At 38.2% G+C, this 14,111-nt stretch overlaps 1 protein-coding gene across 3 annotated transcripts in view; it reads right to left on the reverse strand.

The window, feature by feature from the left end:
* Window positions 1-14,111, reverse strand: part of LOC124614071 — a 228,608-nt gene that overhangs the window by 29,309 nt on the left and 185,188 nt on the right. For all 3 annotated transcript variants that reach the window (XM_047142907.1, XM_047142908.1, XM_047142909.1), the window contains exons 21-23: window positions 7,924-8,075; window positions 3,535-3,631; window positions 99-364 (exon numbers count right to left, since the gene is read on the reverse strand). In XM_047142907.1, coding sequence (XP_046998863.1) covers window positions 99-364; window positions 3,535-3,631; window positions 7,924-8,075 — 515 coding nt within the window. The remainder of the gene's footprint in view (window positions 1-98; window positions 365-3,534; window positions 3,632-7,923; window positions 8,076-14,111) is intronic.

Below are 14,111 nucleotides of genomic sequence, written 5' to 3' on the forward strand. Positions count from 1 at the left end.
TTTATGAGCTTAGCATCAATAAAATATAATAGTCACATCATCCAATATAGACAGAGGAGGTGAGGGGCATTTAGTTTTGATGAGCTCAAATAACATACCTGCATGGCATTTGCATTAATCCCAATGGATATTGGGCCATTCTTCACCAGCCACTGTGCCATTTTTGTCTCATTGGTACTGATGTTTACTGCTCCTTGTATGGTGACTAGCACTTCACTCCTGTTGAAATGACATTTCTCATCCTCGCCTTCATATGGATAATCTTTTTCCGTTTCTAATCCCCCCAGTTTCTCAATGGCTCGGTATGCGTTATCTGGTAGTCCTCCTTCACAGCCGTTATCCAAAGTATCACAGTCAACCAATTCTGCAAGAGAAACAGAAACAAAAAGAACTGAAAATAGAATACTACTTCCCAAAGTATGTTATGAGCCAGTCCTGAAAAGTATAGCAAATTAATTTTCACTGGCTTTCTCCTCTTAAGGTTTAATCACATGCTCTTTGTGTCACTCACCTCGTACACCCTCTATTTGTATAACATACAAACCAACACACGAACTTTTGAAATGCAAACAAAACACATAATGAAAGTTTACACAATTCATAAAAAGATACAGTACATAACTTTTCCCCTACACAGCAAACATTAACATCTGACTTTAAGAACACAAAAGTGTTTATCATCTGGGCTACACAGTAACTCAGCAATAGTAAATAATGCAGTGGAACCAGGGAACTTTCATATTTGATTCAGTGACACTGCACTTTCATTAAGGTCCAATCGTTAACATACTAGAATGTACAGAGCGGTGAAGGGCAGGGGGGGGGGGGGGGGGGAGACCTTAACAAAGAAGATTAAGAACTGAAATTATGACAAGTTGTGCACCTTAGCACTAAGTAGGGGCAAACAGCATCAACTATTCTGCAGTATAAGCTCCATAACACACATCGACACAGCTTCGTAATCTCTGGCAGTGGACGAATGACATCACAAGCTGACCACTGTGTAGTGGCATACAAATAGTTTGACTTTCTGAGCTTGTTTAGGTTTTAAAATCAACTAACAAAGTCTTTACAGCCTATTGTATTTCTGTAGCTTTAGGAGATTAAATGTTATGCAAATAACACACCTTAAGAGCATTGTCTAATGACCATATAACTAGTCAGTGTTTTCATCTCATCAACTTTGAACCTGTCTACCACCATACGCTTGGAACAATCCAAAACACCAAATACCAAACAATACCGAACAATAGTGCATCAACAATTCTCAACTCACAACCACAATTCATCTTACAACAGCGTAAGAACTGCCACGTCATGGCTCTACCACTCCATAACTGCAGAATAACCCTGCCAGCTATTCCACTCCCACCTCAGTTCATGGTTCTATGTTGGAGCATATTCATAACAATATTTCAAAAATTATTTAGCTGTATTTCACACTGATTGTAGTTATATCAGTTTAGACAATGCATAATATAATTAACACACATTTCCTGACACCTCTCAATAGTTCAAGTGATCTTTTAAATATTAAATTAATCACAACAACTATCTTGCTTCAAAAGCCATCCATTTCCAGTGGTCAAACGTGTGTGGGTTATGTGTGTATGAATGGATGTATGATGGAAAGATGCCTTCATGCAATAGCTCAAATATATACAACATTCCACATTCAATGTACTTGTCTGTTGCTCAATGCCTCCTCTACATGGTTGGAAGCAATCTATAACCCTTCATATGGAAAACATTAAAAGAAGACATTTTCACTGAAGCAAAATACTTTGTTTCTCCCTCTTACATACTGAGAAATGAGCATCATGATGAAATAAAAGAAAAATCAGAGCTCACAAAGATAGATTAAAGTGTTCATTTCTGCGATTTTTTTTAAAGTGAAACTCTAAAGATATAGGTTGAAAGTAGTGCCTTTTATCCTCTTTCAATTTATTGACCTGTTTCATACGCCCCTACCTTGACAGATTTTTTCTTTAACATTCTTCCTTTGATTATTGAATGTGGTGAACTGTGATTACATTATTAAAAACTTTATTGTCCACATTGGACCTCTTTCTCATTCCATGTTCAATTTTTCTTTGAAGGTTGTAGTGTTCAGTTCTTGTGATCTACTCAATACAACAATTCTTCATTCTTTGTGATTGTAAACTTCTCAATTCATCTGAAATCTAGATCTTCTACATGTAACCTTTGCTAAAAATCTGTAGTTCTTCAGAAGAGTATTAATTTTATCTTTGTTATCTGCATCTGTTATCTGGAGTCCAATAGGTTTAAGATCTTGTTGAATTTCTCTGACCCATTGTCCTCTTCACATTTATTAACACTAAGTTGGTCCGCCCCTGGTAGCTGAGTGGGCAGCGCGACAGAATGTCATACCTAACGGCCTGGGTTCGATTCCCAGTTGGGTCGGAGATTTTCTCCGCTCAGGGACTGGGTGCTCCGTTGTCCTTATCATCATCACTTCGTCCCCATCAACACGCAAGTCTCTGAAGTGGCATCAACTCGAAAGACTTGCACAAGGTGAACGGTCTACCTGACGGGATGCCCTAGCCACACGGCATTTCCAACACTAAGTTCAGTTCAATGACACGCTTTTTTTATTTTTTTCGTTTTGAATATACTGAAGAGCGTACTTTTTAATTGTTAAGAACCATACAACAGCCAAGAATGCATAAAATATTTCTTTATTTAAGACAACCAGTTTTGATAGACTATGCTGTCATCTTTAGGTCTTAAAATTTTTGTTGCTGTAAAACGTTCATTTTCCACTGACAAGATGTCAAGTTCAGAGTAGGTATTAAAATCCATGGAGAAGTAATAAAAACTTTGAGGTTCGCCGATGACATTGTAAGTCTGTCAGAGACAGCAAAAGGACTTGGAAGAACAGTTGAATGGAATGGACAGTGTCTTGAAAGGAGGGTATAAGATGAACATCAACAAAAGCAAAACAAGGATAATGGAATGTAGTCAAATTAAGTCGGGTGATGCTGAGGGAATTAGATTAGGAAATAAGACACATAAAGTAGTAAAGGAGTTTTGCTATTTGGGGAGCAAAATAACTGATGATGGTCGAAGTAGAGAGGATATAAAATGTAAACTGGCAATGGCAAGGAAAGCATTTCTGAAGAAGAGAAATTTGTTAACATACATGGAAGTGAAACATGGACAATAAATAGTTTAGCCTGTAAATTATACTGTGAATAATGAAATTCGGTGAAATATTTCATGAATAAAAATCTAATAAGTTTGTGTGCACATAGTACATGCATTAGCAATGAACAGATACTGGAAAAGAAAAAAATAATAATACTGGTGTCAGGAGTGGTATAAGAACAAGTAAGATGGTTCCATCTTGTTCTCTTACACTGTGCCAGGCACTTAAGTGTGAACTGTGAAGAAATCATGTAGATGTAGAGAGTAGCATCGAGTGGAGCTCAGTGAAACACAGAGGTTGTCAGAAATACCAAGCTTCTGTGCATGTTATCAGTAAAGGACACTTAAAATGAATAATAGACTCACCTTGTTCAGAGAGTGATAGTAGCTCTCCTTTATTAATTGCCCACTGCCCTTCCACATTGCCAGTGACAGAGAATGCCCAACATGACCCACACATTCCCTGAAAATATTTCAGGCATACGTCACAAAAATTTGCTCACAAGTGAGACATAGTAATAACATCACCTTACTTACCTACTAAAATTTACAGCACAGAACAGGGTTATTACCTTTTACTGAAAAATTTCACAAGGCTATATTTTCACCAATTTAGTGATCATGAATAAACAATCTTACTATCATCTAAAAAAAGTTCAAAGTTTTGACAGTTTGCTCTTGTATACCATCCAAAGAGAAATCAGTGTGTTAATATCTCTGCAGAACATTGTAATGTTACCAACCATCACATGCACCTTACATACTTCAGGAGCAAAACTTTATTCTATGTACTGACCAGGATGAAATCAATGAAATTATGCCTTACTTCTGCATTGTGGAGGATGGTTTTCCTATTCATTATTTATTTTATTATGTATCTCAGTTCAGACTATTTGTGTAGTAATTTATGACGTATATTTAAGTCTGTATCTGAATCTTCGTACAAATTGTTTTGGTCATTTATACATTCCTTCTGTCTTTTAGTTTCATCACTGCTTTTAAAAATATACAATTGTCCACATCTGTGGTTCAGGTATCTCTTACAGAAGTTTTCAAGTCATTAATCTTTAACATTTTAAATTTGTTACTCCTCACAAAATGTTTACTGCAATGAGTATTCATAGCAGGTCAAAAACTGTGGGCCTGAATGCAATGGAATTAGTGAATCAAGAGGCAATGGCGAGTAGAATGCATGAGTTAGTTATTTTATGACAAATTGGAAGAGCCCTGTCCATAAAAGGTTGGTGTCCACAGTTTTAATTAGTAAATTAATTAATTAAATAAAACAATTTTAAGTACTACATGACATGTTTTAAACTGTTGCTTGGAAGAAATATTTGGAATACTGTGTGGCAGACACTTGTAGCTTGCAAACTTATAAGCTGGAAGTAAGTGACTCTTAGGGTGGCGAGCACAAACCAGGAGTAAGTGAAACTAAAGTAGTAAGTTACTACGAGAGACGGGAATCGGCGACTTCCAATGGAAAGTACTGAACTGAAGGAGTAAATTACTCCAGGAATAAATTTTTCATTTACTTCTGAAGTAAATTTATTTACTCCATTATTGGTGGAGAGCACCACTTAAAAGTACACTACTACCTTAGTGACTTAACAAAGAAGTAAGGCCAAAATTTACACCTAGGCAGTAGTAGGAGGAGAGTAAGAGAGTAAGGTGCGATCTTTGAGTTATGTGCTTTAAGTGTTGAATTCTATGGATTACCTGGACTACAAAGAATATATGGAGATGGAAGAAGAGATGAACATCCCAAGAATGAGGGTTGTAATGGAATGAAGAGACCCATTTGTGATGTATAGTGACAGTGATTTCAAAGAGTGGTTTGGGTTTCATGAGGAACATTTTGAGTTGCTGCTTGGTATGCTTGAGCTGTTACGGCAGCATAATTCCAATAGGAACCGTGATTTGTCTCCTAGGCTGCAGCTGCAACTTCTTTGTGGACTGTGAATCTTTCGCACAGGTATTTATCAAATTGTAGCAGGGGATCTCATTAATATTCATCGTACTACTGCTGGAAGAGCTTTTAGCACTGTGATAAACAGTTTAATTGCCTTAAAACCACTGTATGTGTCCATGCCACAGAGCCAAGAAAATGTATTAAAGAACAAAAGGGAATTCTATTGAACTGGTGGATTCCCAAATGTCAATAGGGGCACAGATTGTGTAAATATACCCTTACTTTGTCCTTCTGGAACACAAGCAGAACTATACAGAAATTGCAGGAATTTCTTTTCTAGCAGTACACAAATCATCTATGATGCCAATATGAAGAGTTTGAAGATGGTAAGTCGCTGGATGGGTTCCACGCATGATGCACGCATTTGGGACAATAGTAGAGTAGCTGCAGAATTTGAAAATAGACAATGTGATGGGTTGCTTGTTGGAGATAGTGGACATGCTCTCTCCAAACATCTTATGACACCTGTGTTCTGAGCCCACACAGGAGTCGAACACCGCTACAATAGAGCCCATATTGCTACCAGATGTGTAATAGAGTAAGCACTCGGTGTTTGAAGACACGTTTCAAAATTCTCATTAAAACAATGCGATTTAAGCCAAACAAGTGTGGAAAAGTTATTGTGGCTGCTGTAAAGTTATACACAACTTTTGAACAGAAGGTAGAGACGAGTTTCACCCTGATGCTGTGGAGGTGAATGCCATCAAACAATATGCATTTAAGCCAGAAGCAGGTGCTGTAGGCCAAGCTGTCAGTCAGTCTATCACACTCAATTACTTTAATTAAAATTGTACCTAGTTTGCTAGTAAAATTATAAGTTAGTGTCATGACTTTTCCTTCTTAAATGAATAAATAAGCCACTGGATTGTCACTACTGCAGTGAAAAGTGACTCATTTTATTTATGTGTGACTTTATAATTATGTTCTTTTTTTTTTGCTGCGGGATTAACATTCTCATTTTATTTCTTAATTGAGTATATGAAGTCATACAATGTTTTGATTATTTCTAAAAAAATTTCTTTTATAATATTGCAAATTCAGATAAATATTAGAAGTGGTATTAACAAAAATTAGTACCGATGCTGAAATGATAAACTCAAATATTATACCACACAAGAAGCAAGAACAAATTAAACATTTGAAAAAATATCAGGGAAATAAAAGAGGTTTTATACATATGTATATTTTCTTATTCATTCACAAAAACCCAAATTTCTCGAGCACATTGGCTGAAGAATTGGAACCTGAAGTTTGCTCCATTACGTTCTTGAACTTTTTCATTATTTCCATTTTAAGGTTATGCTCTTCTTCCACGATTCCCATTTGTCTTTCCATTAATAACGTTTTTGCATTGTATTCCTCTTGTATTAAACACATTTTTAAGGAATGAAGCTCGCCTGCTTTCTTCAACAACTCTCGCTTATTCACTACAATCGCACGTACTCTCCCTCTTTTGCTGGGTGCATCTTCTGATAGGCTCCCACTACAGAATTCAGGTTGAGGTTCATGACTATGCAATAAAGTTCCACCTTCGGCAGTTTCATTGTTACCATCAGAGCAGTTATCATCATTGAAGTTACTTGAAAATATCACATTATTTTCAGATGTGTCATTGTCATTGACTCCAGCTATCCCCTTGAAAACTTGTGGGATCATATCAACAACCATTTGGCTTATATCGCCAATCTTCATCTCGTCTATTCCAACGTCAGTTTGAAATTGTTCTCTATTATATTTAGCTTTCATTTTCATGCCCTTCCAAATTACTTTAAGCTGCTATTGTGATCTTTGTGTAAGAGCTTCTACATTTTTCCCAAGCATCCTTTTTCCTTTTTAGCATGTTGACAATGTGCTTTTTAGATTCAATAGTAGTTATAATACTTTTTCATTATTTCAGCAAACCACTCTTTTTCATTTTATTTTTTTTTAATGTTTCTTTTCTACCTCCATGTTGCTGCTAGCTCATACCTCAAACTGGCACTTGAATTAATATGTGCCACCAACCAACAAAGGACGTTGGTAGCTGTAGATGGTGTGGTTAACAATAGAGTCATCCATTAATAGCACGTATCTTTTTTATAATACATAAATCTTATCATTAATTAGTACAATAGCATTTAATTTTCTAATTTTAATAACTCAATTTAATAATCCTTTCTAGCTTCTAAATTATAGTGATGGACATAAATTACGCAAGAGGTGATGCAATTATGTCTGCCAACAAACAATATTTTCCGAGAGGGAATGTAATGCATGTGCCAGCAATGTGCAGAAATGGCTTACTTCTTTAGTAAAAAGGCATTACTACTTTTGTTACAACTAAGGAAGTAAATAGGAATATTGAACTCTCCAACAGTTACTAAAAGAGTATATTGCTACAGAAGACTAAAGAAGTAAGAGTTATTACAAGAGCAATTTATACTAGTTTGGTGCTCGCCACCCTAAAACTTCGTATTTGAGTTTTTAGTGCTCAAATATGTCACTCCTTATGCCTAGAAAAACAGATAATAAATTCTATAATTTGCACCTTTTTGGAGGAGACAGAAGACTCCACAGAAATAAAGAGATGCAGGACTGTTTTGAAAATAATTAGAAGTTACTAGTACCAATTTTCAAACTTATAAGGCACAAATCATAATTATATGCTGCTAAGCCTTTATTTTTTATGCACCTTAGAAGGTGATGGCATCTGATAAGACCTTTCTGAAAGAAAATCAGTGCAGTACTTTTTAAGATATATGAAACAACATTGTCCCACAATACTAAGAAATTCATCTGTTTACCTGGTTCTTTACAGGGGTAACAACATTGTAGTGCCTCCAATCAAATTCAACTGGTAATTCAACATCTGGTATTTTAGCATTAGCCATTGGTACTTCATTTTCCCTCTTCAGTGCTCGATTCAGTCCTAAGTACTTCTGTTTAAACTCATTTTCTGGAGTGTCAAACAAAGAAAATTTATAGTTTTGTTTAATTCACTTGCACAATAAACAAAAACATCTGAAAATATCTATGGTTAGCATTCAACAATGCTGATAAATCTGCAGAAGTAAGAAAGGATAAAAAATAACATACTAATACAAAAAAACATACAGAAATTTCAAGCCCTTTCATTTCCTCTGTTAAGAGACAAGAACAGACAATGTGAATGTCTGTAAATCTACATGTACATTTTTATCTACATCTGTATTCCAGTAAGTGGTGGTGGTGGAGGAGGAGGAGGAGGAGGAGGTGGCGGTGGTGGCGGTGGTGGTGGTGGTGGTGGTGGTGGTGGTGTGAGGGGGGGCATATTGTGCCAGTCTCACTTACTCTCTCCCATTCCATTCGCAGATAGTACAAGAGGAAGGAGACTGTCTGGGTGTGCCTGAATTTGCGTAATTTTAGCAGAGATGATAGATAAACTCCAGTGGAAGACTCTGCAAGAGAGACACTCAGTGGCTCGGTACAGGCTTTTGTTGAAGTTTCGAGAACATACCTTCACCGAGGAGTCAAGCAGTATATTGCTCCCTCCTACGTATATCTCGCGAAGAGACCATGAGGATAAAATCAGAGAGATTAGATCCAACACAGAGGCATTCCGACAATCTTTATTTCCACGAACAATACGAGACTGGAATAGAAGGCAGAACCGACAGAGGTACTCAAGGTACCCTCCGCCACACACAGTCTTGGCTTGAGGCTTGAGGAGTATGGATGCAGATGATTTAAACACATGCTGGAGGTGAAATATGTTTCCTGACTCATTTTTACACATGGCCTCTCAGAATTTTGTAAGCACGGCTCTCCACAACATATTTCATCTTTCTTGCATCATCTCTTGCTGTCGGTTGTTCTTTGAGCATTTCTGTGACACACTCATATTGGAAAAAACTATGGAAATAACACAGCTCTTCTTTCAATTAATATTTTTACCATCATTCTGGGCCACAGTAATGCAATACTTTTTAAAAGAAAGTTCTGTCATTTGACTGTATACATCACTTATTCTACTGTACAACCATGATTCCAGCATTTGGCCATTTTCATGTAAGACAATGTTGAGCATGATCAGACTTCGATGAATGAAGTCATCATTAAAATACATAAAACTTGGTTATGTAAAAGAAGTTTCATAGCATAAAAGCTAGAACATATTCACAAAATGTCTGGCAGAAATAAAACAAGTGTGTGACAAACACTGAAAAACTGTGCCATAAAATGGTCACCAAAAACAGTCATTACATATGCAGGCACTGCATCATTATCTCAAGCCACACTATCAAATTTACTACTGTAATGGAAGCCAAAGATGAACACATAGGCTGTCAGTCTATGTGACGTACTCTTTGGTTGACTCCAGAGAAGACTTCTTTCCAGAGAAGGCTCCCTCTATAGCACAAACCAAGCAAATTGAGGAAGATGTAAGAATGTGCATACTGTACCAGATTTTGCGAACAGTCTTGGGGTGATAGTGGTTCTGCACTTAGAAATTACCACACTCAGAAGTTAACACAGAAGAACAAGTATTGTCCTTTATTCTAGTTCTGGATGTTGTTTATGGTACTTATCATATTTTAAGTGTTGGCATGGTTGGACAACCTTAATAATTGTTTGTGATACACACTGTATCTGGAATAGTACAGACAGGGAAGTGAATTGGAGATAATCTTGGATTCCTTTGATTGTAGACAAGCAAGTAGCTGCGTAATGGTTTTCTTTTTTCTGTAATACTCTGTGTCTGACTTGCAATATAACTGCACAAATGGAATGACAGAATTTTGTAATAGTGGAAATATTGTAGAAGACAATATCACAGATTTTCAGTCCTTTAGGAGAGCAATAATACGAGGTGCTATCCAAAATTTTCAGGACTGGTGCTGCCATATGTTGAAAATCTTGCCTTTGGACTAGTGGTCACCATCACCCTCGAAGTAGTTCCCATCTGCACATATACACCATCCCAGTGCTTCTGCCACTGGTCAAACGTTTTCTGGAAGTCCTGTTCTTTGAGGGTGTTTATCACCACCAGTGATACTTCTTGAATCCTCTCTAGAGTGTTGAACCGACGGCCTTTCAACTTGAGTTTCAGTTTCGAGCGCAAAGTCGCAAGGTGCCAAACCTGGCAAGTACGGTGGGTTGTTTTTTGCCAAAAAGGTCCTGGTGAGCAAGGACGTGTGACATGGCACATTGTCATGACGCAGCAGCCAGTTCCCTTGATGCCAAAGTTCGGGCCGTCATCGCCCCATGTTTTCACAGAGCTGTGACAAAACGTCACAGTAGTCCACGGAATTCACTGTTTGGTTGGGTGGGATGAATTCTTTGTGCACAATTCCCTTGGTATCAAAGAAAATGATGATCATGCTCTTCACTTTGTTCTTCACCTGTCTCACTTTTTTGGGTCTTGGAGAGATTGGGCTCTTCCACTGTGACGATTCTTGCTTTATCTATGGGTCATAACCATAAATCATTGAATCATTGCAAGGGTCTCTGTAGCACATTTCCCGAGATTCACACAGAATTTGATACACACACGATGATCTGTTTGCGGATCCATCATAAAATCGCCATACAGTAAACACAGAGTATTAGGGAAATCACTGTGGGCATGCAACACGTCCTCCCAGCTGAATGCCACTCCGCACACTGACTCATCAGATATGCAGCTCTTGCCACCTAGCGGTACAAAGATAGCACCAGTCCCAAAAAGTTTGGATTCCACCTCGTACCGCTAACAGTGCCAGAGAGTGTGATAACAGGCACTTAAGAAAATATAGCTGCTTTTGCTGACACTGTTCCTCACATCACTCAGTGTGATTACATCAACAGTAATATCTACATATACATCTACATTTATACTCCGCAAGCCACCCAACGGTGTGAGGGCAGAGGGCACTTTATGTGCCACTGTCATTACCTCCCTTTCTGTTCCAGTCGCGTATGGTTCCCGGAAGAACGACTGTCTGAAAGCCTCCGTGCATGCTCAAATCTCTCTAATTTTACATTCGTGATCTCCTCGGGAGGTATAAGTAGGGGGAAACAATATATTCGATACCTCATCCAGAAACGCACCCTCTCGAAACCTGGCGAGCAAGCTACACTGCGATGCAGAGCGCCTCTCTTGTAGAGTCTGCCACTTGAGTTTGCTAAACATCTCCGTAATGCTATCACGGTTACCAAATAACCCTGTGACGAAACGCGCCGCTCTTCTTTGGATCTTCTCTATCTCCTCCATCAACCCGATCTGGTACGGATCCCACACTGATGAACAATACTCAAGTATAGGTCGAACGAGTGTTTTGTAAGTCACCTCCTTTGTTGATGGACTACATTTTCTAAGCACTCTCCCAATGAATCTCAACCTGGTACCCGCCTTACCAACAATTAATTTTATATGATCATTCCACTTCAAATCGTTCTGCACGCATACTCCCAGATATTTTACAGAAGTAACTGCTACCAGTGTTTGTTCCGCTATCATGTAATCATACAATAAAGGATCCTTCTTTCTATGTATTCGCAATACATTACATTTGTCTGTGTTAAGGGTCAGTTGCCACTCCCTGCACCAATGCCTATCCGCTGCAGAACTTCCTGCATTTCGCTACAATTTTCTAATGCTGCAACTTCTCTGTATACTACAGCATCATCCGCAAAAAGCCGCATGGAACTTCCGACACTATCTACTAGGTCATTTATATATATTGTGAAAAGTAATGGTCCCATAACACTCCCATGTGGCATGCCAGACGTTACTTTAACGTCTGTAGACGTCTCTCCGTTGATAACAACATGCAGTGTTCTGTTTGCTAAAAATTCTTCAATCCAGCCACACAGCTGGTCTGATATTCTGTAGGCTCTTACTTTGTTTATCAGGCGACAGTGCGGAACTGTATCGAACGCATTCCGGAAGTCAAGGAAAATGGCATCTACCTGGGAGCCTGTATCTAATATTTTCTGGGTCTCATGAACAAATAAAGCAAGTTGGCTCTCACACGATCGCTGTTTCCGGAGTCCATGCTGATTCCTACAGAGTAGATTCTGGGTTTCCAAAAACGACATGATACTCGAGCAAAAAACATGTTCTAAAATTCTACAACAGATCGACGTCAGAGACATAGGTCTATAGTTTTGCGCATCTGCTCGACGACCCTTCTTGAAGACTGGGACTACCTGTGCTCTTTTCCAATCATTTGGAACCTTCCGCTCCTCTAGAGACTTGCGGTACACGGCTGTTAGAAGGGGGGCAAGTTCTTTCGCGTACTCTGTGTAGAATCGAATTGGTATCCCGTCAGGTCCAGTAGACTTTCCTCTGTTGAGTGATTCCAGTTGCTTTTCTATTCCTTGGACACTAATTTTGATGTCAGCCATTTTTTCGTTTGTGCGAGGATTTACAGAAGGAACTGCAGTGCGGTCTTCCTCTGTGAAACAGCTTTGGAAAAAGGTGTTTAGTATTTCAGCTTTATGCGTGTCATCCTCTGTTTCAATGCCATCATCATCCCGGAGTGTCTGGATATGCTGTTTCGAGCCACTTATCGATTTAACGTAAGACCAGAACTTCATAGGATTTTCTGTCAAGTCGGTACATAGAATTTTACTTTCGAATTCACTGAACGCTTCACACATAGCCCTCCTTACGCTAACTTTGACATCGTTTAGCTTCTGTTTGTCTGAGAGGTTTTGGCTGCATTTAAACTTGCAGTGAAGCTCTCTTTGCTTTCGCAGTAGTTTCCTAACTTTGTTGTTGAACCACGGTGTGTTTTTCCCATCCCTCACAGTTTTACTCGGCACATACCTGTCTAAAATGCATTTTACGACTGCCTTGAACTTTTTCCATAAACACTCAACATTGTCAGTGTCGGAACAGAAATTTTCGTTTTGATCTGTTAGGTAGTCTGAAATCTGCCTTCTATTACTCCTGTTAAACAGATAAACCATCTTCCCTTTTTTTATATTCCTATTAACTTCCATATTCAGAGATGCTGCAACGGCCTGATTCCCTATTCTGCACTTACAGAGTCGAAAAGTTCGGGTCTGTTTGTTATCAGTAGGTCCAAGATGTTATCTCCACGAGTCGGTTCTCTGTTTAATTGCTCAAGGTAATTTTCGGATAGTGCACTCAGTATAATGTCACTCAATGCTCTGTCCCTACCACCCGTCCTAAACATCTGAGTGTGCCAAGAATATAGAATGCCGAAAGTTTAAAGGCTTGACTTATTTGGATGTGTGATGGTTTCATCACTAATAACCACAGCTGGAAGGCAAGAGACACATTCTGTTGAGCTCCTTGCATTCTTACTACCATATTGTCTGTTATTAGAATGAGAACATTCAAATCATACAAGCAGACGCCAGTGAATTGCAGGTTGCAAATAAGTGTAGGATATATTTTTTCCAATGTTTTAGTTATGTATCGTGACAATGTGGTAATTATGCCTAACAGGAACCCTATAGAATTCACTCTTTCGAAGGTGGATTTAATTTATATTGGTAGAATAAGCAACAAATTATTACTTTAAATAAAAATCACACAGTATCCCTGCAAGTGAGATTTAAAATTAAATAGTCTGCTTTGAACCAGTTGAAGGCCTACTCAGTCATTGTATGAGCTGTGTCTAGTATGACTTGAGTTTAAGTTTAGGCCTTCGATGGCTGCTTTTGTTGACATTGTTTTTCTCATTTAATTGCCATGGTTATATTGATAGTAATATGAATTCTGGTAAGAATATGGGATGCCAAAAGTGTGAAGGGTGTTGCATCAATAAGAAACCTTAGAATTTTTAAATAGTCTAGTGCTGAACCTTATGAAACTAATGCATTTTACCCCCGTCCCCCCAACCCTTTGGATTCAGGTTTATACTTGTACAGCAGTTTGTCAGTGTAACCCTCTCTTTCTGTCATGAAATTACATTCATATGTTCAAGACATATGCTGCTAACACCATAACACTGAAGTTATTTTATCCTCCTCCCACAGCTGGTATTGATTACTGTTG

Source organism: Schistocerca americana, chromosome 4, assembly GCF_021461395.2.
Source record: "Schistocerca americana isolate TAMUIC-IGC-003095 chromosome 4, iqSchAmer2.1, whole genome shotgun sequence".
NCBI classification, from domain to species: domain Eukaryota; kingdom Metazoa; phylum Arthropoda; class Insecta; order Orthoptera; family Acrididae; genus Schistocerca; species Schistocerca americana.